Source organism: Eriocheir sinensis, unplaced genomic scaffold (genome assembly GCF_024679095.1).
Source record: "Eriocheir sinensis breed Jianghai 21 unplaced genomic scaffold, ASM2467909v1 Scaffold203, whole genome shotgun sequence".
NCBI lineage: Eukaryota > Metazoa > Arthropoda > Malacostraca > Decapoda > Varunidae > Eriocheir > Eriocheir sinensis.
The window spans coordinates 200,001-227,500 of record NW_026111440.1 but is presented as its reverse complement, the minus strand read 5'-3'; the positions used below and the strand labels follow the sequence as shown (position 1 = coordinate 227,500).

The following is a 27,500-nucleotide window of genomic DNA, read 5'->3' as shown; positions in this document are numbered from 1 at the left end:
TCTCATCGAATTTCCAATACTTTGTAGACACTGTCCTTTCGTGCCAAACTAAATTTGATGTCATAGGATTAACAGAAACCCGCTTAGATGTAGATATTTCTCCACTGTACAGACTACCGGAATATGAAATGTTCACTAATAACAGAAACAGGTTTGGTGGGGGAGTGGCCATTTATATCTCTAGTAAGTACAAATCTTCTGTGATCAATGAATTTTCTAAATTGGAACCTTTTATGGAATGTTTGGGAATCGAAGCAATATGTAATGCTAATACCTATTTATTTCTTTGTATTTACAGACCACCTCAAAGCAGTATAAATAATTTTCACAATTCACTTAATGAAATCTTATCCCTAATTAAAGATAAAAAATTACAAGGAGGTTTTTGTGTTTGGAGACTTAAACATAGATTTGTTACAATGTAATAATGACAATGTGCAGGATTTAATTAATATAATGTACAGCTATTCTTTATTTCCTCTAACTACCTTGCCTACTCGAGTAACTTCAACTTCATCCACGTTAATTGATCATGTTTGGTCATCTCAGATTGAAAGTAATACTGCCAATTATATATTAAAGACAGATATCAGTGACCACTACCCAGTAATCTCTGTATTTAAATGTGATAAATATCGTCATCCTTCTCCCACTTACGTAACTAAAAGAATATTTAATCAGGACTCCTTGAAAAATTTAGTAATAGTCTCTCACAAACTAATTGGAGTGACACATTAAACTGTATATGTGCTAATGAGGCCTACAACTTATTTTACAGTAAATTTAAAACATGTTTTGATAAGTGTTTTCCGGAAAGAAAAATTAAATTTAGTTTTAAACAGGAACGTAGTCCACACATTACTCTAGCTCTTAAGAATAGTATTAGAGAAAAACATCGACTTGAAAAACTAGCTCATAAATGGCCTTTAACGTTTAAGGAGCCTTATAGAATATATAGAAATAAATTAACGTCACTTTTAAAATTAGCCAAGAAGAAGTATAACCAAGAGCAGTTACTTAATAGCCAAGGTAATCCAAAACAACACTGGAGATCCATTAATACTATTCTTGGTAGATGCACAGGTGCTAAACATACAGTTATTGAATTAAAGCCACATTGTACTGACATTTCTGAAACATTTAATGACCATTTTTTGAAGGCTGGGGGGCTAGATCATGATATAGTAGGGGATGAATATATGACATATTTACACAACTCACCTAATTACTCGGTATACTTATCACCAGCTACACAGATAGAAATTGAAAACTTTCTTAAGACATTAAAAGGTACATCATCTGGTTTTGATGAAATTTCTCCCTTGGTCGTAAGACAAACTGCCAGCATAATTTCCTTGCCATTAACACACATAGTTAACCTCACATTAAAGAAAGGAGTTTTTCCGGACGAACTTAAGAAAGCTAAAATTATTCCATTATCTAAGTCAGATAATAGAGATGATGTCAATAACTACAGACCTATATCAGTTCTTCCTGTGTTCAGTAAAGTCTTTGAAAAAGTGATATGCACTCGTCTTGTAAATTTCATTGAGAAAAATAATTTATTTTCGAATTGTCAGCATGGTTTTAGACCAGGGCGCTCTACTGAGTCGGCCATATTTCAGTTTACCAATAATGTGTATAAATATCTGGAAAAGAAACATTATTTAGTTGGAGTTTTTTTAGATCTTTCTAAGGCTTTTGATTCGCTATGTCATAAAATTCTTTTAAGTAAACTTAGTAGTTTTGGGATTCGGGGAGTTCCTTTAGAATTATTCAAAAATTATTTAACAAATCGATTTCAAGCTGTTTACTGTAATTCTAAATATTCTTCTTTCAAGCCTATCAACAAGGGTGTACCGCAAGGATCTATCCTAGGACCTATACTTGTTCTCATCTATATTAATGATATTGTCAATGCTAGTAATAACTTTAAGTATACCATTTATGCTGACGTCACTACTTTACTATTAGATGATAAAATATAAATAGTTTGCATATAAACATTAATAATGAGCTCAATTCAATTAATATGTGGCTTAAACATAATAAGTTAAGGTTAAATATCACTAAAACAAAATACATTATCTTTCAAAACCGATCAGTCACTACTAACATGCCACCTATAACACTTGAAGGAAAAGTACTTGAACGAGTTTCTTATACTAAGTTTTTGGGCGTTTTCATAGATCAAAATATCAATTGGAAATACCAAATTAATTCTGTTGCAAATAAACTATCTAGGATATGTGGCATACTGTATCGAATAAGAAATAGCCTTACACAAGAAGCACTTATCAGTATTTATTATACACTTTGTTACCCGCATCTCATTTATTGTGTATCTGTGTGGGCGTGTACGTGGCCTTCCTTTCTTAAAAATCTTCAGGTTTCTCAAAATAAGATATTTAGGTGTATGTTTTATATGAACAAGTTTGATTCCACACATAACGTATTTTCCACACATAGATTTCTTAATTTTAAAAACATTCATTGTTATTTTCTACTATTATTTATTTATAAAAACCTCGCACTGATGCATGGAACTCATCCTTTTCAAGTTATTAATACATTGCATAATACGCGCAGGAACAATATAAACCTTATCTCTCCACAGTTCAGGACAGTTCTTTTCAGAAATAGTATTTTATGCTCAGGACCTCAAGTTTGGAATTCTTTGCCAGTAGAAATAAAAAATCTCCTTAATAGTAATAATTTCTCTCTATTTAAAAAATAAAGTCAGTAAAAACACACTTATTTGCAATCCAAAACAATCACGGTTAAAATTATAATTTATTCCTGAAACATGAACACAAATTTACATTATTAAATCTAATCAGTGAATTGCATAGTACTATTGTCCATATTATTTTTATTATTGTTATTATTATTATTATTATTATTATTGTTATTATTATTATTATTATTATTGTTATTATTATTATTATTGTTGATGCTGTTGTAGTTGTTATTGTAGTTAACATTTTAGATATAACTATTATAACTTCATCTGGTATTATAGTTAATGTTGTTATTTATTGTATATTTGTATTTAGCTTTATGGTTGGGAGCTATCTGCAACCTTTAGAAAGATATTAATAGTGCAATGAAATAAATATACAGTCTGTCGGGAAGCTTCGGCTTGACAGGCTAGATTCGTTGCCAGAATTATAATTATATTTATATGTATATATCAATGTGTGTATATTATGGCAATAAACATTACTTACTTACTTACTTACTTACACACACATATGCAACACTAGAATCACTTACTGTTTCTCTATCATATCCTGTCCCCATATAAACAGCACACAGTTTGTCTCTAACTGTCCTAGTAAACACAACCCCCTCCACACACACACACACACACACACACACACACACACACACATGCAACACTAGAATCACTTACTGTTGTGCCGTGTATTTCGTCGCCTCCTCGGAAATGAGTGCAATTCTGGATATGTTCTTTGCGACAACCTTGGTCTTGTGCGAGGCGGCCATGAACCAGGCGGGGGTACCAGGGACCTGCCGCGCCCCTGTGGCGGAATAATGATAATAATAATAGTGAGAGTAGTATTAGTGATGAGAAGGGAAGGGAAGGGAAGGGATGGAGTGTGTGATTGAGATTGGGTTAGAATATTTAGTAGTAGAAAGGGAAGGGAAGGGAAGGGAAGTGATGGGAAAAGAAGGGAAGGGAAGGGAAAAGAAGGGAACGGAAGGGAAGGGAAGGGAAGGGAAGGGAAGGGAAGGGATGGAGTGTGATCGAGATTGGGTTAGAATATTTAGTAGTAGAAAGGGAAGGAAAGGGAAGGGAAGGGAAGGGAAAAGAAGGAAAGGGAAGGGAAGGGAAGGGAAAAGAAGGACAGGGAAGGGAAGGAAGGGAAGGGAAAAGAAGGGAAGGGAAGGGAAGGGATGGAGTGTGTGATTGAGATTGGGTTAGAATATTTAGTAGTAGAAAGGGAAGGGAAGGGAAGGGAAGGGAAGGGAAGTGATGGGAAAAGAAGGGAAGGGAAGGGATGGAGTATGTGATTGAGATTGGGTTAGAATATTTAGTAGAAGAAAGGAAGGAAGGAAGGAAAGGAAGTGATGGGAAAAGAAGGAAGGGAAGGGAAGGAAGGGATGGAGTATGTGATTGAGACTGGGTTAGAATATTTAGTAGTAGAAAGGAAGGAAGGAAGGGAAGGGAAGGAAGGAAAAGGGAAGAAAGGGAAGGGAAAGGAAGGACGGGAAGGAAGGAAGGGAAAGGAAGGAAGGAAATGGAAGGATGGGAAGTGAAGGAAAAGAAGGAAAGGAAAGGAAGTGAAGGGAAAAGAAGGGAAGAGAAAGGAAGGAAGGGAAGGATGGGAAAAGAAGGAAGGGAAGGAAGTGAAGGAAAAGAAGGAAGAGAAAGGAAGGGAAGGAAGGGATGGGAAAAGAAGGAAGGAAGGGAAAGGAAGGAAGGAAATGGAAGGATGGGAAGTGAAGGAAAAGAAGGAAAGGAAAGGAAGGGAAGGGAAGGGAAGGGAAGAGAAAGGAAGGGAAGGAAATGGAAAAAATAAAATATAGAGAAGGAGGAGGAAGAGGAGGAGAAGAAAGAGAAGGAAAAGAATGGAGGAAACACACACACACACACACACACACACACACACACACACACACACACACACACACACACACACACACACACACACACACACACACACACACACACACACACACACACACACACACACACACACACACACACAAAACCCCCCCAACACACACACACAAAAAAAAAAAAAAAAATAAATAAATAAATAAATAAATAAATAAAGTTAAGATCACAGAAGGCGGCTGAGGATATTTTGTACAGAACAACTAAATTAAAGGAAACAGAAGATTGCAAGGATATATACATAAAGAAAAATAGAAATGAAGAAGAAAGAAGGAAATGGAACGAACTACTAGCAGAGGCGAAGGAGAAGAATAATGAAAGATCTGTGGAAGAAAAGGAGATATTTTTTTGGAGAATAGTAGGGGACCGAGGCAGAAAGTGGTACACAAGAGAGAGGATAAAGAAGAACCAAAGTTAGAAAAGATAGATAAGAGTAAATGTTTAAGAGTGATGTATACAAATGTAGATGGATTAATAACTAGTAAATTGGAACTGCAAGATTTCATAAAGGAGAAAGAACCAATGATCGTATGCTTAACGGAAACCAAACTGAACGAAGCTATTAAATTAGAGATAAATAAAAACTATGATATATGGAGGAAAGATAGAATGGGCAAAGGGGGAGGTGGAGTGATGATAATGACAAAAAAGAGTTAACAGTGAAAGCGGTAGAATACGGTGAAGGTAAAGCTGAAATTGCGAAAGTAAATGTGGAAACCAAAAACAAGGAAAGGTTGACAATTATAACCGCATATGTACCACCTAGAACAAACTCTTGGTGCAAGGAAGAGCACGACACTGTGATCAATGACACTATACGGAGTTTAAGCAAAATGCTAAAGGAAGACAAAAAGTTATGCTAGTTGGTGACTTCAATTGTAAAGAGATTGACTGGGAGACATTCGAGAGTAATAGTGGAGATAACGCATGGGGAGATAGATTCCTAAGATTGATGATGGAGAATCTTATGATACAAAGAGTGAATGAACATACAAGATATAGAAGTGACGATGAACCGGCAAGACTGGACCTAGTACTAACAAAAGGAATATACATCAAGGATGAACTAAGGTATGGATGTCCACTGGGCAAGAGTGATCATGTAACCATAGAGATTGATACAGAAGTGGAGGTTACTAAAGAGGACGAATCCTACAAATCAAACAGGCTAAACTATATTAAGACAGACATGGAAAACCTTCGGAAGTTTTACGAGAAAGTGGAATGGGATGAGTTACTGAGAAAAAATAAAGTACAAGAAAAGTATGATATCTTTATGGAAGCCTATAACACTGGTGTCAAAAAATATGTACCCGTATACAGACCCAAAGTTAAGGGTAGGAAGGACTGGTTTAATGCCAAATGTGCAAACGCAAAAGAAAAAAGGGACAAAGCATGGAAAAGACTAAAACGAAGGAAGAATCAAAGAAACAAAGAAGACTTCAGAATGGCGAGAAATGAATATGTGAAAATAAGGAAAGAAGAAGAAAAGGGATATGAGAAGGATATTGTGGAAAAATGCAAAGAACAGCCCAAGTTGTTTTATAGATTTATAAATGGGAAGACTAAACCGAAAGAAACAATAGAAAGACTGAGAGACGGGAATGTGGAAGTCAATGACCCTAAAGGTATGGCAGAGTTATTAAATAGAAAATTCCAGCAAGTCTTTACCAAAGAAACAATCTTTATTGCGCCACAAGAGAATAAAATAGAAGTTCATATGGAAGAGATTATGGTAAACAAAGAAGAGATCCATAAATTACTGGGAGAACTAGAAGAGGGAAAAGCAGTAGGACCGGATGGAGTTTCTGGGTATATTTTTAAAAAATGTAGAGATGAATTAATTGTTCCAATATACGACATCATTAGATGCTCAGTAGCAACAGGTACGGTGCCCAATGAGTGGAGAAGGGCTGAAGTGGTCCCCATATATAAAAGTGGAAGGAAAGATGAACCTTCAAACTACAGACCCATATCCCTGACAAGTGTTTTGTGCAAAATATGTGAGAAAATAATAAAGAAGCAGTGGACTAAATTTCTAGAAGAGCATAAGTTAATTACCAGCAAACAATATGGATTTCAAAAGGGCCGATCATGTGTTACAAACTTACTCAGTTTTTACTCAAGAGTGACAGACAGAACTCAGGAAAGGGATGGATGGGTTGATTGTATTTATCTAGATTTGAAAAGGCCTTTGACAAAGTTCCACATACAAGACTATTATGGAAACTGGAAAATAAAGGAGGATTGAAAGGAAATATGAAAAAAATGGATGGCAAGCTACCTAATGGGAAGGGAGATGAGAACTGTGGTCAAGGACATAAAATCAGAATGGAGAAATGTAGAAAGCGGAGTACCACAGGGTTCAGTATTAGCACCGATAATCTTCCTGGTATATGTAAATGACATGGCTGAAGGAGTTAATAGCTACATAAACCTGTTTGCTGACGACGCTAAATTACAAAAACATATAAGAAACAAAGAAGATTGTGAAATATTGCAAGAAGACCTATACAAAATTTGGAAATGGAGTATGGATTGGGAGATGGAATTTAATGTGGAAAAATGTCATGTTATGGAAATGGGTAAAAGTGAAACAAGACCAATCTGGATATACAAAATGGGAAATGGTGAAACATTAAAAAAAGTGCATGAAGAGAGAGACCTGGGAGTAGTGATGAGGGATGATAATCAACCAGAGAGTCATATAAATCGGATCTTTAGAGACACATATAACTTGGTGAGAAATATTGGAGTAGCATTTAGCTACATGGACAAGGACATGATGAGAAGGCTAATCACTACCATGATTAGACCAAAATTAGAATATGCAGAGGTAGTGTGGTCCCCCCATAAGAAGAAGCATATAAAGAAACTAGAAAGAATACAGAGGATGGCATCAAAAATGGTCCCAGAGTTGGAGGGATTAATATACGAGGAAAGATTAAAGGAAATGAACTTAACAACACTGGAACAAAGAAGAGAAAGGGGAGACCTAATCCAAATTTATAAATTATTAAACAAAATAGATGAAGTAGATAATGAAGAACTGCTACTAACAGAAGGAAACATAAGCAGAAATACAAGAGGACACAGTAAAAAATTGAGAAAGGGGAGATGCTTGAGAGACACAAAGAAGTATAGCTTCCCGCAAAGAAATGTAGAGGTTTGGAACAGTCTGAGCGAGGATATAGTATCAGCGAGGAGTGTGCAAAGCTTTAAAGATAAGTTGGATAAATGCAGACACGGAGACGGGACCACACGAGCATAATGCCCAGGCCCTGTAAAACTACAACTAGGTAAATACAACTAGGTAAATAGTACACACACACACACCTTTTTTTTGAAAATGCAAATTGGAGTGGGCTGTACAAAGCCAAAAGTACCCAAGACAAGTGGGAGGAGTTTTTAAAGCTGTACAAAGAAGCCGAGAATAGATATGTCCCTGAGGTAACCAAAAAGGATGTTGGTAAAAAGGAGTGGTTTAACAAAAGATGCGAGGCAGCTAGAAAAAGAAAGGAGGAAGCCTGGAAGGGATGGAGGAGACGAAGAAGAATCAACGCGTGGAACAATTTCAAACAAGCAAGGAATGAATATACAAAGATTAGAAGAGAAGAAAAACAGAAATATGAAAAAGATATAATCGACAAATGCAAAGACCAACCTAAATTATTTTATAGACATGTGAACGGCAAATTAAAGAATTGAGAAACAATCAATAAACTGAAATTGGATGGAACTACATATGAAGACCCAGCAGAGATGGCAGAAGTGATGAACAACTGCTTTCATAGAGTTTTCACAAAGGAAGACGAATTCGTACAACCACCGGGCCAGGAAAGAGGAAGGGTTATGCAGGAGATACAGTTAACGGTGCAGGAGGTCAAGGAAAGCTTGAACAAGCTGGATGTAAGAAAGGCGACAGGGCCGGATGAAGTATCAGGGTGGATCCTGAAAGAATGTAGTGAGCAACTTGCAGAGAAACTGCACTCCATAATGAGCACCTCGCTGAGTGAAGGAAGGGTACCACAAGATTGGAAGAGAGCAAACATAGTACCAATTTATAAAGGAGGAGAGAGAGAGGACCCATTAAATTACAGACCGGTATCACTCACTAGTGTGGTTGTGAAGATATGTGAGAGGTTAGTTAAAAACAGGTGGTCGGATTTTTGGGTAAGTGAGAGAATTATCTCAGATTGCCAGTTTGGATTCAGGAGGGAGATCGTGTGTCACCAACTTGTTGTGTTACTACTCAAGGGTGACAGATTTAATGCAAGAGAGAGACGGCTGGGGGGATGGAGTGTACCTGGATTTGAAAAAGACATTTGACAAAGTACCGCACAGAAGACTAATTTGGAAAATTAAAAATAGGGGTGGAGTGGGTGATGGACTGATTAAGTGGCTGGAGGACTTCCTAACTAACAGGGAAATGAGGACAATAATCAAGGACAAGGTTTCCAACTGGTGCCCAGTGAGGAGTGGGGTCCCACAAGGTTTGGTGCTGGCACCAATAATGTTTGCTGTTTATATAAATGATATGGTGGAAGGAGTGACCAGCCATGTGAGATTGTTTGCAGATTATGCAAAGCTATTGAGACGAGTCAATGACGTGAAAGACTGTGAGGCATTGCAGAGGAACCTGGACAAAATATGGGAGTGGAGTGGTACATGGCAGATGGAATTCAACCTTGGGAAATGTAAAAAAATAGAGTTTGGTAGGAGCAGTAGATGTGAATATGATTATAAGATGGGAAGTGAGATAATATGCAGAGGAATGGAAGAAAAAGATTTGGGAGTGACTATCTCAGAGTACATGTCACCGGACAAACACATCAACAGGATAAAGGGACAAACTATGAATTTGCTGAAGAACATAAGGACGGCATTTGTGTATTTGGACGAAGAGATGATGAAGAAAATAATAGTTACAATGATAAGGCCAAGGCTGGAGTATGCAGCAGTGGTCTGGTCTCCTCATGAAAAGAAGAACATAAGAAAGCTGGAAAGAGTACAGAGAATGGCAACTAAGATAACATAAGAACATAAGAACATTGGAGTCTGCAAGAGGCCGGTAGGCCTGTACGAGGCAGCTCCTCTGAACCTAAGCTCCTGTGTAGCTCCCGTGTATCTAACCCCACCTAATAATCACTGTCCATGAATTTATCCAATCTATTTTTGAATGTGACAGTTGTATTGGCACTTATAACATGACTGCTAAGCCTATTCCACTCATCCACCACCCTGTTTGTAAACCAATTTTTGCCTATGTCCCTGTTGAATCTGAATTTATCCAGTTTAAACCCATTACTTCGTGTCCTACCCAATTTTCTTACCTACAAAACCTTATGAATGTCTCCCTTATTAAAGCCCTTCATCCATTTATAAACCTCGATCATGTCTCCACGCACCCTTCGCCTTTCTAGAGAATGCAAGTTTAACTGTTTGAGTCTTCCCTTGTATGGCAAGTTTCTCAACCCCTGAATCATCTTAGTCATCCTCCTCTGCACCGATTCTAATATTTTGATATCCATTCTATAGTAAGGTGACCAGAACTGAACCACATAGTCAAGATGAGGTCTAACTAATGCTAAATATAGTTTGAGGAAGACTTCGGGGCTTCTGTTGCTTACGCTCCTTGAAATTAATCCCAGCACCCTATTTGCTCGATTTCTAGTTTGAATGCATTGTGCCCTTGGATGGAGATCAGAGACAGTACCAGAACTTAAGGATCGGACTTACGAGGAGAGACTCAATAGCATGGGGCTCACAACCCTGGAGAGAAGAAGAGAAAGAGGAGACCTGATAGTGGTGTACAGGGTGGCGAGCTGGGTGGAGAATCTGGACAGAGAGGACCTGTGTGTATGGAGTGAGAGAGAAACGAGAGGACATGGAAAGGAGTTGAGGGCGACCACGTGTAGGCGAGATGTGAAAATTTTTAGCTTCCTAAACAGAAGCATTGAGGTGTGGAATGGACTGGAGGAGGAGGTGGTTTGTGCAAGAAACATTCATGATTTTAGGAAAAGTTGGATAAGAGAGGATATGGAGACGGGACAGCGCGAGCTCCTTTCCCGTATGTCACAACTAGGTAAATACAACTAGGTGGACACACACACACACACACACACACACACACACACACACACACACACACACACCGCTCCGGTAGCTCAATCGGTAGAGCGCTGCACTGCAAGTCTTCACGGCCAAACAGGCGGCGGTTCGAGCCCCGCTCAGGCCAGATTCTTTCCGTTGACTAGGAGTGGTTACTGTCCCCCCTTGAGCAAGGGGGATGGGTTGTGTGGTGTGTGAGATCTTGGCAGTACCCAGAGATCGACAATAATGAGCACTTACTCACGTCGGGAGGGTACCTGCTGGCGAAAGCCAGTCCAACTCATGATCAGGCCGTGGTGAATTACAAACACACACACACACACACACACACACACACACACACACACACACACACACACACACACACACTTTAAGGCACTCTGAATAGGGGCCCCAAAACCCCTTCCAGGCTGCCGGCACTTCCCTTGAGGCTCTGGAACAAGCACTGCAGACAGACAGACACACACACCTCACCCTTGGGACCTAAGATGACCTCCACAAACACGTGACATGACCCTCACAAACCTAACAGGACTAGTTTTTTTTATATACTTGATACTTATATTTTACCTGAAATGACACACAAACACCAATAATGTTCATAATATATATAAATGATATGCCAAAGGGTATAAAAAGTTATATGAGCCTTTTTGCAGACGATGCAAAATTAATAAGGAAAGTGAAGACGGAGGAAGACTGTGAAGAACTGCAAAAAGACCTGGACAGAGTGTATAGATGGAGCCAGTTATGGGAGATGGAATTTAATGCAAACAAATGCCATGTTATGGAAATGGGGAAAAGTATAAAAAGACCAAGGAAGACATACAGGATGGGAGAAGAAAACTTAAAGTTAGCACATGAAGAATAAAGATTTGGGAGTAACGATGCAAGACACACCATCCCCAGAAAAGCACATAAACAAGTTATTTGGAGAAACCTACAGGATGATGCAAAATATAAGGGTTGGATTATAGACTTTTTAACGAAGAGAGAAATGAGAACAGTAATCAAGAGCAATAAATCAAGCTGGGCGGAAGTGACCAGTGGAGTCCTCCAAGGATCGGTGCTGGCTCCGATTATGTTTGCAATATATATAATTGACATGACAGAAGGGGTGACAAGCTATATGAATATGTTTGCTGATGATGCTAAACTAATGAGGAGGGTGGCTAATGAAGAAGACTGTGTAGCCTTGAGTCAGGATTTCGATAGAATAAGCGAATGGTCACGCAAATGGGAAATGACATTCAATACAGAGAAGTGTAGTGTGATGGAGTTTGGTAAGAGCAGCAGACGAATATCGGGGAACTACTCTCTGAGTAATGAAAGAATCATGAAAAAAACAGAAGAATAAGGATCTGGGAGTGACAATAACAGACAAGTTATCCTTTGGGAAGCATATAAATTGGATAACTGGGGAAACATACAATCTTCTTAGAAACATAAAAGCAGTATTTACATATCTAGACGAAGAGACGGTGAAGAAACTAATAACATCGATGATACGTCCAAGACTGGAATATGCAGCGTTAGTGTGGTCACCTACATTGAAGAAAGAAATTAGAAAGTTGGAAAGAATACAGAGAGCAGCGACCAAACTACCGGAAACTTTGAGAGAACACACTTACCCCCCGGTCTCACAGACGCCGAATCACAAAAAAATCGTAGTACCTCGGGAGACAGCGTTTTCCCCGAATCACTACGAAAATTTGTTTATCTTTTCATCTCGAGGCGTTCGGTCAACCTCGAGGGCATATTCCCCGAAGTACACCGAATTATTTCCCAAAGTGCTACGACGTACTACAATATGCTACGATGTACTATGATTTCACCCTGATTTTCTCCCGAAGTACGCCGAGTTTTGGAGCCGAAGTACTACGAAGTATCACGAACCACACCAACTGTCCCGATTTGTAAGTACGAAGTACTACAATGTACGACGAACTACACCGATAACTCCGGATCTACTACGAGTTTCAAATCTCCTCCAAGAATTTGCTCCCGATTTTGAGCAAAAGACACACCCAGCATCATCATGACCAGGTTGGGGCTCTGTGTCCAAGTGGATTGGTGACGCAAGAGGGCTGGAGGAGGGGGTGTCTCCCCGGTAGCAGACGATGACCTCTTCTTGGATCGTCCCTTCACTTTCTTGGCAGGTTGTTCTTGTGTGTCTCCTTGTTGCTCATCATCATCAGGAGAGGCAGCAGCAGCAGAAGACCTTTTCTTCTTGTCTTGTCCCTTCTCGTCCTTTTTTGGTCCCATTGTGATGTGACGCGACTCCTGCAAATTGGAAAAGACTGATTGATGTGCAAAATGCTTGCCTTTTAATACTCTTCCCAAATTCGTATTAGGGTAAGGTGGGGTAAGTTGCCCCCCTTAAGAGAGATTGCCTGTTGTAGCCACATTTTTAGCAATAGAATTAAAAAAAAAAAAGATCTGTTGAAAGCTTAGGCTAAGGCCTATCTATGGTATATATCAGGCATCACCAAATGGCGGACCCCGGTCCGCATCCGGACCGAGCGATGGTTCTGTCCGGACCCGTGACCAATCTGCGGCCGGGTGACAGCGGGGAGGGAGGGTGTGGCGGGTGGCGGGGCGCCGTGCAACGCTGGCGGGTGTCAACAGGCCAGTGAGAGCGTGAACACTCAATTTCCTGCAGTAGGAAGGTCAAGCTAATATGCAGGGTGGCAGGTATGACCAAAGGGCGTGGTGGGTATCTGGGTGGCATGCTCCTTTCACCATGGTGACGAGGTGGTGGACGGTGGCAGCCAGCAGGCGACACGCGGGCAGTGTATAGTGTGGGGGGGGGGGGGAGCGCGGGGGTGGAGAGCGTTCGAGCGTGCTGCCTTGACCTTGCGCTCTCAGTGCACCACAGCAGAGAGGAAGAGACAGATGAGAGCATGGCTTGCTCCAAAAGACGCAAAGTTGATGCGGAAAACCGTTGTTTCAAAGAGGAATGGACAGAGAAATTTTTGTTCATTCTTCCTGCAAGCAGCTCCAAACCAGTGTGCCTCATCTGCTCCGAAAGCGTGGCACTAATTAAAAGTGGCAACGTGAAGCGCCACTACGAATCTAAGCACAGCTCATTTGAGCAAAGTTATCCCTTGAAGTCTGAGCTGAGGGCACGCAAAATAACCGAACTGCAAGCCCAGTATGACAGATCGACCCGACTCATCACGCATACATTTACAGCCCAGCAACGTGCAAACGAATGCTCACTAAAGGTATCGTGGATTTTGGGGCAACATAAAAAAACTTTTAGTGATGGGACACAAGCTGGACTTCCGTTCGGACCTTTTACTTGAGGGAAATTTTAAGAACTGGACCTCAGTGACTTTTAATTGAATACCCCTGGTATATATCATATCCACTCATTATGATTTACACCTTTCTATAATGACAATTTAAAAAAAATAATAAGGGGGCTTCTTACCCTGCATGTGGGGTAAAACGCCCACTGGGTAGGCCTTCTACCCCACTCTGGCTTACAATAATAAAACTCACAGAAACATAAGGAAAATAGTTTTTTCACTTTATAAAAATATGATATGTATTCCCTTTTTGAAAACTATACCCTATAAATCTCTCTTGATGTGAAATATAGGAACACAGTCATATTTGTGTCTCCTGATGAACAGAATGTAAAACTAAACAATTAATTAATTTTCCAAAAGGTGTCCCCTTCTTTTAGACTAGTAATATTAGACTAGCTTCCCTTTCTTCTGAATTTTTGTAACAAAAGGAACATCTACTTGCATGAAAAATATATGGAACTAAATATTCAATTAATTTGATCAAATATGTCCTTTCTGTTGAATATTGATATCTGAAACAGTTAAAAACACCAACTTCCTTATAGTCTCATACTCAAGTGTTCACTTATGGATGCCTTTCAAAAACTTAAACAAATTCTATTTAAAGCAATACTGTAATGCCTAATCAGACTGGCAGTTTTGACATACGTACAGATCTAGGCCTACTCCAATTGTACATTCCGCATGTACTCATACCTTTATACATGTCCCGAGGGAGACAAGAAGGGGTGGTGGTGTTGGGATCTTTCTTTTGAATTCTTTTAAGAAGATTCGGAGAAAAGCATCAGAAAGGTTGGATACCTTTGAATTAGTGCAAGTCATCTGTGAAATTGATAGAAGGAAATGCACCTTTATTGTAGTGTATCGACCTCCGGATACAAGAGCAGAGGTCTTTATTGATGAATTCGCACATTTTTGGAGTCTGTGGATATGGTGAGTGCAAATGTGTTCATCTGTGGTGACTTTAATCTATGGATTGATGATCCTGAAAATTCTTCTGCCATGGCCTTCATTGAGATGATGGACAGTTCCAACCTGATTAATAAAGTGAACGAGATGACTTCTTTAGGTGGTCATGTGCTAGACTTGGTTTTCAGCGATATAGACGGTGATCTAGTGCAAGGGTGTGTGTTGATGAAATATGTTGTATGTCCCCGGTGCATAAATTGGTAACCTTTGAAATTTCATACGTGAGGGAAGCAGTGCAGAGAAAAAAGATTACGTTCAGATTGCGAAAGAATTTTCAACCAGAAATACTGATTAACTCTGTAATACAGGAAATTACTATTAATTGTCGTGAAATCTGTGAACATGGCTCGGTGTTACGTGGAAATTGTGCTACCTGCCTGGTTAAGCTATATAATGGTTTAGCTAAAGATGAGTATAACAGCCTCTGTCCTCTGATTGAAAAGGAGATAGTGTTGAGAGATCATGCACCTTGGTTTAATGTGGAAATACTGTGGGCAAAAAGAGAAAAGAAAAAGAAAGACTGTGGCTTATGCAAAAAACAGATGAGGCAAGAAGAGCATACCAGGAGGCGAGAAACCAAGAAAATCGGCTTGTGATAAAACGGAAAAAGAATACTATCGGAATAAGGTTGTGGAGGCAGGGCCGAACATCAATAAATTATATAAGGTGCTTGACAGTTTGAGTGGAAACAGAAAGGTTAACAAGCTTCCGGATGGTTTCTCGGATGAAGTGCTGGCAAATAAGTTTTTAGACTTTTTTGACCAGAAAATTGAGAAAGTTATCATGAACTTTAGAGGCGACCGCGGTTACCATGGATCCGCTGTGGAAACTCCAGTCCCTCAAATAAAGTTAAGCTTTCAACAAGTGGATGTGGCTGTGGTGAAAACTATCATACACAGGTGAACCTGACGTACTGTGATGACGGTCCCTTGCTGATAAGTGACATCATTAAGAGTGAAAACTTTAGTGATTTCTTAAATATTATGACTGTGATGGTTAACACTAGTATTGAAAACAAGACTTTCCCTGAGAGTGAGAAAGCGGCGATCGTGAAACCTATCGTTAAAGGTAAACTGGACCCACAGTGTTTAGTTCCTCTAGACCAGTATCCAACTTGACGTTTCTATCCAAGATACTTGAAAATGTGATCTTAAATCAGCTAATGGAGCATCTGCTAGTGGTGCAGGCTTTACCGGATAATGAATCTGCCTACAAGAGGCTTTACTCAACTGAAACTACTCTCTGTTTGGTGGTAAACAACTTGCTTGTGCTTATGGATGAAGGGAAGTGTGGTGTTCTGATTTTGTTAGACTTGAGTGCTGCGTTTGACACGGTGGAGCACAGTCTATTGCTTCAGGATTGTAAGAATATTGGAATTGAGGGTGGTGTGCTGGATTATCTGAGGAGTTACCTTGAGAACAGAACTTACTGTGTGCAAATAGGTAAATCGTTCTCCACTCATAAACTTTTGCAGAGTAGTCCCCGAGAGAAGTGTACTGGGTCCAATTTTATTGTGTTTATACTATTGGTCTTTCACATTTACTAAGAAGGCATGAAGTTGACTTTAAACTGTATGCTGATGATACACTTCTATTTGTCGCTGAGTGATGTGGAAAACACTGAAGACAAGCTGAGCAGAATTATGGATGATGTCGGGAACTGGATGAATTCTAAGCAACTGAAGCTGAATGAGGATAAAACTGAATGCTTGATTGTGGGGAAGAACAAGGATGTCAGGAGGCTGGATGTTTCCACTCTTCGGATAAAAGATGACACTAGGACTGTAAAAAAGTCAGTCAAAGATTTAGGTGTGATACTTGACTGCACTCTACCATTCAAAGAACAGATCAGTCAGGTGGTGAGAACGGCAGGCTACCACCTGAGAAATATTGCATTTGTCAAGAAATACCTGGATGATAAGACTATGAAGATGCTTATATATATATATAATCATGTAAATAGAAAGCTGGATTATTGTAACTCACTTTATTATGGCCTTCCTAAATATCTGCTGAAGAAACTACAACTTGTTATGAACAGAACTGCAAGGCTAACAAAGGGTCTGGTGAGAGAATAACACCTGCACTTATAGACTTGCATTGGCTGCCCATCAAGGCAAGGCTAACAAAGGGTCTGCTGCCCCGTGAGAGAATAACACATGCATTGGCTGCCCATCAAGGCACGAATAGTCTACAAAATATTTGTCTTGACTTATCAAGCAATGACACTTGGTAAACCTGGATATTTGAGAAATATACTACAGGATTTTCATTTGGACACCACCATGTCACTGAGACACAGTGCAGAACAGTATAGACTCTATGAGCCCAGGGTCAACCTGGAACTGGGTTTCAGAGCATTTGAGAAGAGTGACCCGCGGCTCTTGGATCAGTTATGTGTAAGCATGGTGGTGCAGAGAGAGTGACAAGAGAAAGGGCATTGCAAGGAAGAAGGGTGGTAGGGTCTTTGAGACAAATCATGAATGGCAGAAGTGTGAGCATGGAGGTAAAGAGGGATTTGAGAAATACAATAATAGTACCAACCCTCACATATGCAAGAGAAACGAGGGCCTGGAATGAAAGTCAGAGGTCTAGAGTGCAGGCAGTGGAAATGAGTTATTTGAGAAGTGCTTGTGGTGTGAGTAGAATGGAAGGAATGAGTAGTGAAAGTGTGTACGAGAGTTTTGGAATGTGTCACGGGGGTGAAGGGAAGAAGCGTGGAGTTGTGGAAGAAGTGAAGCGACAGACTTTAAAGTGGTTTGGCCACATGGAGCAAATGAAGGAGAGTAAGATGACCAGAAGGGTGTATGTGAGTGAGATAGAGGGAGGGAATGCTAGAGGACGACCTTGAGTGAAATGGAGGGATAGGGTGCAAGAGTACGTTAGGGAGAGGGGGGAAAGATCTTTGATAAACTTTGAGCAGGCACGGAGGGAGTGTCTGGATAGAGATAGATGGAAACTCTGTAATGTGTGATGACTCTCATACTGGAGTGTCCGGGGGTTGTGTAAGGTTGTGTGTGGCGTCACAGGCACACTACAACGCAGCAGTGACTGGCAACAAAACACCAGCAACCAAATATTACAAAAAATACCACACAAATGACAGGACTCCCATGAGCTGCACACTGTTCACTGACTGACAAAGACACCCACCTGTGTGCTGGATGATGGAGGCGTGGTTGGGGGAGTTGCTGCGCTCACCCTTGTCAAAGTTCTTCAGCTCCAAGTGGCCGTGATGGATCCACAGGTCTGGAGGCTGGACGCCAGGCTTGTTGCTCTCACTGCAGCTGCCGCCAACACTGCAAGGAAGTGATGCATCTTACTAGCTGCTAAATACTACTGAGTGCTGCTGCTGTACCTCGCAGGGCTGTCCGGAGGGAGATGGAAGGGCACATGCAATCTTCAAAACAGGATGAATGTTAAAGGTATGAGGTTTGAGTTCAACAAAGCATATTTGAATTCATTTAAAGAAATAGCTCCCAGCCAGCACACTGCAAGCAATCACAAGTTAAAAACACGTGTTAGCTGCTCCACCAAGAGACACAGATATCACAAACAGAGGTCACTTGTTACCCTGCAACTATGTACAGCACAAAATGAAAGTCCATCTTGAACATTTCCTATGAACAAGTTAACCCTTTTTTTTTTCTTTCTCTAATCTTGGCAAACTTAAGTCTTTGTGGACTATGCCCTGCAGCCTTGTTCTCCATATTACAAAGTGAATAAAAAGTTCCTGCAGTCAGTGTAAAGGATTGCTGAAATGAGTCATGGGATGAAACACACCAACAAGAAACTGTCCTGCCACCTTACACAATGCTTGGCCTGGGCTCCGCCTTGACCCGCGGCAGTACAGTGTGGTGGCCAAGAAGGCCCCCAGCTGGTCATGGCTCCTGCCACGCCAGCGATCACCAGCACAATCAGGCCTCTCGCTCCACACACCAGCCAGGGGGCTCACCGATGCTCTTGTCAACAGCTGGAACACAGGAGCAGATGTATAATATTTTTAACATTGGCTTAATCAATCAGTCAATCAATGGGGCCTCTGCCAGCCTGCCTCACCCAAACTATGACACCATTCTTGGGGGTTCCTCTGTGCAGGTCCCCATGCAGGCACCTTCCCCATACCATGTACCTCCCAGCAGGATCCATCAACCTGCTCTAACCCAACTTTCTGGGCACACTCTTTACTAAGGATTGTCTCTTACAGAAACAACCTGGTAAGCAGGGTTTACCCACATGCCCACAGAGCCAGAGGTGACATTCACAGAGCATGCAGGTAATGGGCCTCAAGTCAGCCTCAGGGAGGGAGTGCTCCATGATGAGGGACAGAGTATGGTGGGACACAACATGTGCATAACTGGGAGAACAGTGACTGATGCACCACAACACACAGCATGCAGGTAATGGGCCTCAAGTCAGCCTCAGGGAGGGAGTGCTCCATGATGAGGGACAGTGTGGTGGCACACAACATGTGCATAACTGGGAGAACAGTGACTGATGCACCACAGCACACAGCATGCAGAATACCAAGTCAGCCCTAGGAGGAGTGCTCCATGATGAGGATAGTGTGGTGGCACACAACATGTGCATAATCAGAATGAAAGACTGATGCACCAGCACACACAGCCCAGTAATGGGCCTCCCAAGTCAGCCCCAGGAGGGAGGCCCATGATGAGTGGCACACAACATGTGCACATGTGGGAGAACAGTGACTGATGCACCAGCTGATGCCACAGCATGCAGCATGCAGGTAAAAGGGCCTCAGCATCAGGAGGAGGGAGAGATGATGGACAGTGGAGGGCACACAACATGTGCATAACTGGGAGAACAGTGACTGATGCACCACAACAATGACGGCTCCCTAAAACTAACACTTCCTTACCTGGAAGTCGTGAAGCTTTCCACGGAGGAGAATGGACCAAAACCTTTGACATTGTGAGAGTGCATCTTGTGCAAATACTTCCTTGAAGGCGTCAGTCCATGGACGGTAAGGGTGAGCCAGTCCCCCGTCACTTCCCCCATCACCCAGTCACCGACAGTTTGGTCCGTGGTGAGGAATATCACGTAGCCTGGAACAAACAAAATTACTCTCTCAATAATCTTTTTTTAACCGTGTACCAGTGACAGGCAAAATTTGTGGCTTTACCGTGTAGCAAAGGACGGGCCTAAATAGATGATGCATAAACTGATCACAAATGCATTGATATATATTATAAAATGGCTTGCCTGAGTGATGATTTTCTCTCTCTCTCTCTCTCTTTTTTACGTCGCGGCCTATTGCGCCGGTAGGCTTCTTCCCGGTGGGTCCTGATGGTCGGCCCAAGGCAGTGCTTAGAGTGGCCTTTCAGAAACATGATCCCTGCAGCTACTGGGTTAAGTGCTGCCCATAGCTCCAGTAGGCTCTTTGGAGGGGCCTCTTGGATGACCCCAGCCCGGTAGTGGCTCAGGCAAATTGTATTTATAGTGGCTGACAGGATGTATGGTTCTTGCTTCCTGCCTGGCCCACCACCATGACCTAAGTCACTGTTTATTTACTATATATCCAGGTCTTTTCCATGTCAGTGAAGGTGTGTTCCCTTAACTATGTAGTCTAGTACATCACTGTGGTTTGGCACACTGACTCTTTTTTATTTTTATATAATTTGAAGATGCCATCCTGGTAACCCATCAGCTCACCTGTGATCCTCCCATTGTTCCGCTGCAGCGGCTGCCGGGTGAAGGTGGTGGTGGACGGCTGCCGGGTGAAGGTGGTGGTGGACGGCTGGCCAGGGAGGGCCAGGACGGTCAGGCCACCAGCAGGGTGTTGGAGGCCACCAGGCTATAGGGGGACTCACGCCAAACCTGATGGGGAAAAGTGTGTGGGAAAAAGTGTGATTTTGGCACACCAAAACTTCAAAGTTCCCCCATCATGCATTTTATATATATATATATATATATATATATATATATATATATATATATATATATATATATATATATATATATATATATATATATATATATATATCCTGGTGAGTGATTCATAAGTTTCCATAGGTTACTTTAAGTTTAAGTTTAGGCCTGTAAGTCTGAGCACAGTCAAGGATCCAGATACATACTTGTTCAGTACTTGTTTGTAGTTGGTACAGGAGCAGGTTTAGGACAGATAGAGTTGCCTGAAGTTGTCATTTTCATGACAGAATATTACATTATTACCATACAGAAGAATATCTACTTCTATTCTGTTACAGTTTGGTTGCAAACCTTGGTTGCTATTATGATACATTGCCAGCCAAGTTAGTAAAGACTAAAGGAGGCTGATTTTTTACCTAGTAAAAAACATGTCAAGTTGGCAACATTAGCGCAGGAGGATATAATAATGTAGGAATCTTTTTTTTATACTTTGAAGAGAATAAATGAATCATTGCACATGAATAGGTTGTTTTACTTATCATCTTTGGAGCACATCATTTAACCTATGGAATACTTTTACTCAGAAAAAATACAAATAAAATCAATGATTTAATCATTTGATTAAATCATTGCCAACCCTGCTGTGCTGTTTCTAATACCATTATGTAAGGTTCATTTTTAAGTATTTGCAAAAGGTCAATGAAAAAATCAATATCTCAAACACTAATAATAGCTCACCCTATGAGTCATAATTTCTCTGTGCCTCATCACAGCAAGGATTCAGCTGTGCAGGATTTCCTTGAGAAGTGTTGCAGGACTGAGGAATATTTACGGAAAGAAGAACGAAGGCTTCCAGCACTGTGGTCTCACCCTGATGGTCTTCACAGCAAACTCACACACTGTTGATGGCTTGAGGCTGTCAATGAGGCAGGTCACATCCGTGGCGTTGACGTAGCGGCTGGAGGATGAGGACGAGAAGGTGGTGCAGCTGTTGTACTGCAGGAGTCAAAGGTCAGTATTAACAGGGAGTCAGGTACAAGGACGGAGGTAAAACATGATAAAGGTAACTTGATTAAGGACAGGCTTGTGAAATGAGACATGAATGACAGGAGGATAGGAAGGGTGTGAGGAGTGCTTGCAGGAAAAGAGGATGTGTAAGTGAAGGATAAGGATGTATGAGGGAGGATAAGGAGGTGTATAAGGGACTGTTTGCAGGAAAAAGAGGATGCATGAGTTATGGATAGGGATGTGTGAGGTGGACGTGAGGTGAATAAGGGAGTTTGCTGGGACGAGAGTATGAGTAAGTAATGGATAAGGATATAGAGAGGAAGATATGAGGTGAATGAGGGGCTGTTTGTAGGAGGGAGAAGGATGCAAGTTACGAATAAGGATGTGGAGAGGTGGATATGAGGCGAATAAGGGAGTGTGTGCAGGGAAACAAGAATGTGTAAGTGGTGAATAAGTTCCTTGACGAATGACTAACTTTTCCGCTGCTGTGTTGATGCAAGTGGCAAGTCGTGACACAGTGCACAAAGAACATGAGATAAAACATATATTTTCCAGCTGATGACTGCCCTCCCTGAAGCAGCCCAGCAACACTACCCAAAACTGACCTCTTTTGACCTCCCATTCTTCATGCTTGTGTTTGGAACGGCATCTAGTGGCCTTTTAATTGTTGTTTAATTTGTTTACCTTGAGTTGCCTCCCTTGAAAAAAAAATAATAATAATAATAATAAATAAATAAATAAATAAATCACCTGGTTCTGGCTCAGCATGGTGTCTGCCCACTGCAGCACCACGGTGAAGGGCGTCAGCACCACGGCCTTCACCCACACCGCCGGGTCCAGCGTGGGTGCCACCACCTCCTCCTCCTCTGGCTGGGTGTGGACTTGCTGGTACACCGGTTGCCCGTCACCCACGTTGTTGAAGGCTCGCAGGCTTATCACAAACTCCATGTTGGGTTCTGAGGAGATGGAGAACTTGTTATGGACCTAATTGTAACAATGCAACAATTTTTTCACGACCCTTAACCCGTCCGCTGCGATTGGCACGGATTTTGCCTTCACTTGTAGCCTGGTAACATAGTCCCAGGTCTTTCTCTCGCTGTCTGTGGTGGATAGTGGAGTGTTTCCCATGTGGTATTGGTGTGGTGGATATCCCCTCCCAAGGTGCAGGACTACAATTTTCTTCACTGAACTGTAGCCACGGACACTTTTTGTTCCATTCCTGTAGCTTGGCGAGGTCTGCTGCTAGGAAATCCGCAGTCAAGGGGTTAAACTGGGCAGAACAGATAACAAATAAGATAGACTAACAGACAACAGGTAGAAAGACAGATAACAGGCCACGGATAACCAATGAATAACCTGACTAACATTATGACCACCCAGGAAATACCTGAGAGTTCAGGGCAGACAGAGGAATGAGCCTGAACGATGATGAGTCTGAAAATGGCAACTCAGAATACCACCTCCTTTCCCTCAATAATTGCTCTCATGGTCCAGGGTCTTCACAATATGGAGAGCTAACTTTATGATGGTGTGTAAATACTTTTCTGTGTGTGTTTGTGTGTGTGTGTGTGAAATGTTAACAGACTCAATAAATGTTTAACTATGATCTACTTAACAAGATCTCTACCTTCACTTTACTTTGCTTAAATGAAAACTTGTTATGGACTCCATCATCATTTTTTTTTGGGGGGGTGAATGTAATGTTAACTCCAGACTCAATAAATGGTTAACTATGATATCATTTAACCCATTGACTGTGGATTTCCTACCAGAAGACCTCACCAAGCTATAAAAATGGATCAAAATGTTTCTACTAAAATTCAGTGAAGAAAAATGTAAAGTCCTGCACCTTGGGAGGGGATATCCAGCACACCAATACCACATGGGAAACACTCCACTGTCCACCAGAGAGGCAGAGAAAGGTTACCAGACTAACAGTGAGGGCAAATCCGTGCCAATCGCATTTGACAGGCTAACAAAATCTTTACCTTCTCCTGGCTCAATACAAATGTAGAAGTGGCTAATTCAAAATCCCTGTCTTGTGGAGAATCACACTGCAGGTCTGCATACTACTGGGCCAGAAAATGGAGAATTAGTCACAAATGATCATCTTACACACCCAGCTTATCAATGAAGTAACCGTGCTGCTTGCTGTCCACGATCTTGGAGTAGATGTCCGCCACGCCTTGGTCCCAGGCAATGGTGTAGCCGCACAGCATCACATTGTGCTGTGCGAGGGGCTGCCAGCACACCCTGATGTGGTCAGTCAGCGCCACGGCTGTAATGGACCACAAGACACTACAGATAACACAGTGACTCCACCATCATGATCACTATGAAGGTTTTATCATGGCTTCCAAACATGAATATTTTTTACCATGAAAACAAAATTATACAAATGTATTGTACCTGTGTTATCCTAAATTTATGCAATACACATATATTAGGTTTATACTGTTTGTTGGGAATTAAGAATGTAAGTGATGGATAAGGAGGTAGGAGGGACAATTTGAAGGGGACAGAGGATGTAAATCACAACACTGAGGGAAACACTCACCCTTCAGACCAACTGGCTTGTCTGGGACCCTGTTTTCATGGAGGTCATTGGTGAGGTCCCTTGCCAGGGTGGACTGAGTGTATGGGCAGTGCCGTTGACCGTGAGTGCTGCAAGATGAAATGGAAAATGAAAATGAGAGCTGTTAGCATATTCTCAACATGGAAAATTCCACTTACATTAAAATTCTACTCTGTTGAAATGAAATGGAAAAGTATATTTGACCCCTTGAATGTGCATTTCCTAGCAGAAGACCTCATCACTGTTACAGGAGTGGAACAAAAAGTGGCTGCTACAATTCAATGAAGAAAATGTAGTCCTGTACCTTGGGAGAGGATATCCAGCACACCAATACCACATGGGAAACACTCCACTATCCACCACAGAGACAGAGAAAGACATGAAACTATATATATGATACTAGGCTAACAGTGAAATCCAAACCCGTGCCAACCGCAGCGGACGGGTTAACTCCAACCACCTGCCCTGTCCACGGACCCCCATAGGGCACGGAGGTAGACGACCGGGGCTACATGTCAACGCTACACGCCCCGCCACGGCACCGCTACAAGGCCGCAAGGGGGCACGAGATGATAATACAAATGGATAGCAGGGATAACAAGGGAAGCACGGAGCACAGCCCTTCCTCTCTTCCCCGCGCGAGGTAAACAAACACTGAACAGCTGATGGCTGGGATTATTGTACAACGTTGCCAGATTGTCGTACTCAGTTTCTCATGTTTCCCAATTTCCATCCCCAAAAATGTTTCCTGGGTCACAATAACGATATTTATTTGTAGTTATTGTTGAAATGGTTTATTATTCATGTTTCCTGGTGATATTTATGCGGGAGAAGCTGGTAAATGTAATGCTCCGAGTACGACAATCTGGAAACGATGCTGGGATAACTTGCCTTCATCATCTCGCCCTCGTGCACGGTGCATGTACCGGTTTTCGACGCTTAACCATTGCCAAAACACATCAGGAATCAACGGTTTTAGTGATAACTATATCTGAGTCTCGTTATTGGGCGCCAGAGACAGGTTTTGGGTGGGAGATCGGCAAATATAACAGGCTGAGTGTAACGAGCTGGCAACTTCACCCCCGTGTGACTCGCCAGCGATACAAAATTGTCGTACTTGGAACACTGTACTTACCTTATATTATAGTTGTTCATCTATGATGTAAATTTATCTATTATTCATTTGTATTCGTCTAGTTGCTAAACTCGTGTGCTCCAGTTAAACTGTTAATTGACTCTCCTTGCTGACAGCACGCCGGTAAATATAAGTGCTGCATTCCACTGACACTATTTTTCAAGCACCTTCCTCACCACAAAACTGTTCTTGTTTCCTCTAATGACTGACTCACTGACTGCTTGATTAACTGACTGACTGACTGGTTGACTAATTGACTGACTGACTAACTGACTGACTGCCTGACCGCATGATATACTGACTGACTATATAGCTGGTTAACTGACTGACTGAATGAATGATGGATTGACTGTCGACAACTGACTGATTGCCTGACAGACAAACTGGTTGACTGACTGACTGAATGATTGAATGAGATTGATCGACTGATAGAAGGTTTACGAGTGGTGGAGCGCCGAGGTGAGTTTCGACAGGGGATGCTTGCAGCCTGTGTCGATCTCAGGAAGGCGTTTGATTCAGTGCATCGATCGTGAGGCACTCTGGGATCTTCTGCGACCTGTGATTCCTGCGAGGACTATTGGTTTGCTGACTGGCCTGTATTCTGGGGACAGAGAGTGCTGTGAAGTGTGTGTGTGTGTGTGTGGGGGAGTTGTCCAGCCTCTTTCCCGTGAATGCAGGGAGTGAGGCAGGGTGACCTTGCCCCAGCGCTTTCAACACTTGTATGGACTGGGTACTGGGCAGAGTTGTGGATCTGCGGAGCATCCATTAATACCAGGGTCCTTGTTCTTGCCGATGATGCAGTAATCCTGGCGGAGTCGCTGGAGGTCTGGTGATGGCTCGAGGCACTGCACGAGGCGGCGAAGCCCTTGAGACTCAGGTCTCCTGGGCCAAGACCAAGGTACAGGTGTTTGAGGCTTGTTGGATGACACAGCACAGTCTGTTCATGCGTGGCGAGGACGTTGAAATCTCAGAAAGTTTCACGTATCTTGGTAGCGTAGTTCATAACAACGGTGAGTCTGGCCAGAAGCCTTACGGCGGATTGGTCTGGCCCACGGTGCTATGGACTCGCTCAACACGAGTATATGGCGTTGTCGATACCTGTGCAGGTGGACAAAGACGCGGATCTTCAAGTCCCGTGCTCCCTGTCTTACTCCATGGTTGTGAGACATGGACACTAAACGGGGACTTGGAGAGGCGGATTGATGCCTTTGGTAATAAGTGTCACGCAGAATCATGGGATATCGCTGGAAGGGACTTTGTGTCAAACAGGCGACTACTCCGTGAGGCTGATTCGACATATATTACCTGCATAGTCCGTCAACGCCAACTCCGGCTATGGCTGGCACGTTTTCCGGAAGCTGATCCTGCTCATCGGGTTGTCTCTGTGAGAGACAATCCTGAGTGGAGGAGGCCACAGGGACGCCCACGGAGTTCGTGGCTTAAGCAAGTCGATGAATCCTGCCGGGAGGTACTCGGGTTGGGAAGGGGCCTGCAGGAGACTCGCCTGGAGGGACCCCGGGCTTGGCGTCGTAGGGTGGGCGAGGCGACGCACCCTGGCGTATGCCCCCATTGATTGATTGATTGATTAAGAGAGTGCTGATTCTCGTAGTAGTAGTAGTAGTAGTAGTAGTAGTAGTGAAGTAGTAGTAGCGTGAAACCATATTAGGAAGTATTCGTATAATTGTATTCAAAATTCCTGACAGAAGTCAAAGTGTTCTCACTGTATTTGACAGAAGAGTTATGTTTTAATGCACAGATGGCGTTAGTGAAGGTATCGATAATGGACTCTTAGATAGATTTTATGAGTTCGTTGTGGAAATATATAGCGTTCGTGTTGGTATCAGAAGAGGAA

The 27,500-nt window shown here is 42.0% G+C and overlaps 1 protein-coding gene across 7 annotated transcripts in view; it reads right to left on the bottom strand.

The window, feature by feature from the left end:
• LOC126990806 (uncharacterized) overlaps positions 1-24,204 on the bottom strand; it is a 27,752-nt gene extending 3,548 nt beyond the window's left edge. For 2 of the 7 annotated variants that reach the window (XR_007744768.1, XR_007744769.1), the window contains exons 1-5: positions 19,921-20,104; positions 18,849-19,011; positions 18,192-18,337; positions 12,385-13,036; positions 3,416-3,542 (exon numbers count right to left, since the gene is read on the bottom strand). Coding sequence is in view for 5 of the 7 variants with exons in the window: in XM_050849441.1 (XP_050705398.1) it covers positions 20,823-20,879; positions 21,801-21,926; positions 22,689-22,894; positions 24,058-24,157 (489 nt within the window). In the remaining 2 variants the exon portion in view is untranslated. Of the gene's footprint in view, positions 1-3,415; positions 3,543-12,384; positions 13,037-18,191; positions 18,338-18,848; positions 19,012-19,920; positions 20,108-20,714; positions 20,880-21,668; positions 21,927-22,688; positions 22,895-24,057 lie in introns of those variants that run through there. The other 5 variants (XM_050849441.1, XM_050849439.1, XM_050849442.1 and 2 more) reach the window with 5 other exon arrangements.
• Between the last annotated feature and the right edge of the window lie 3,296 nt (positions 24,205-27,500).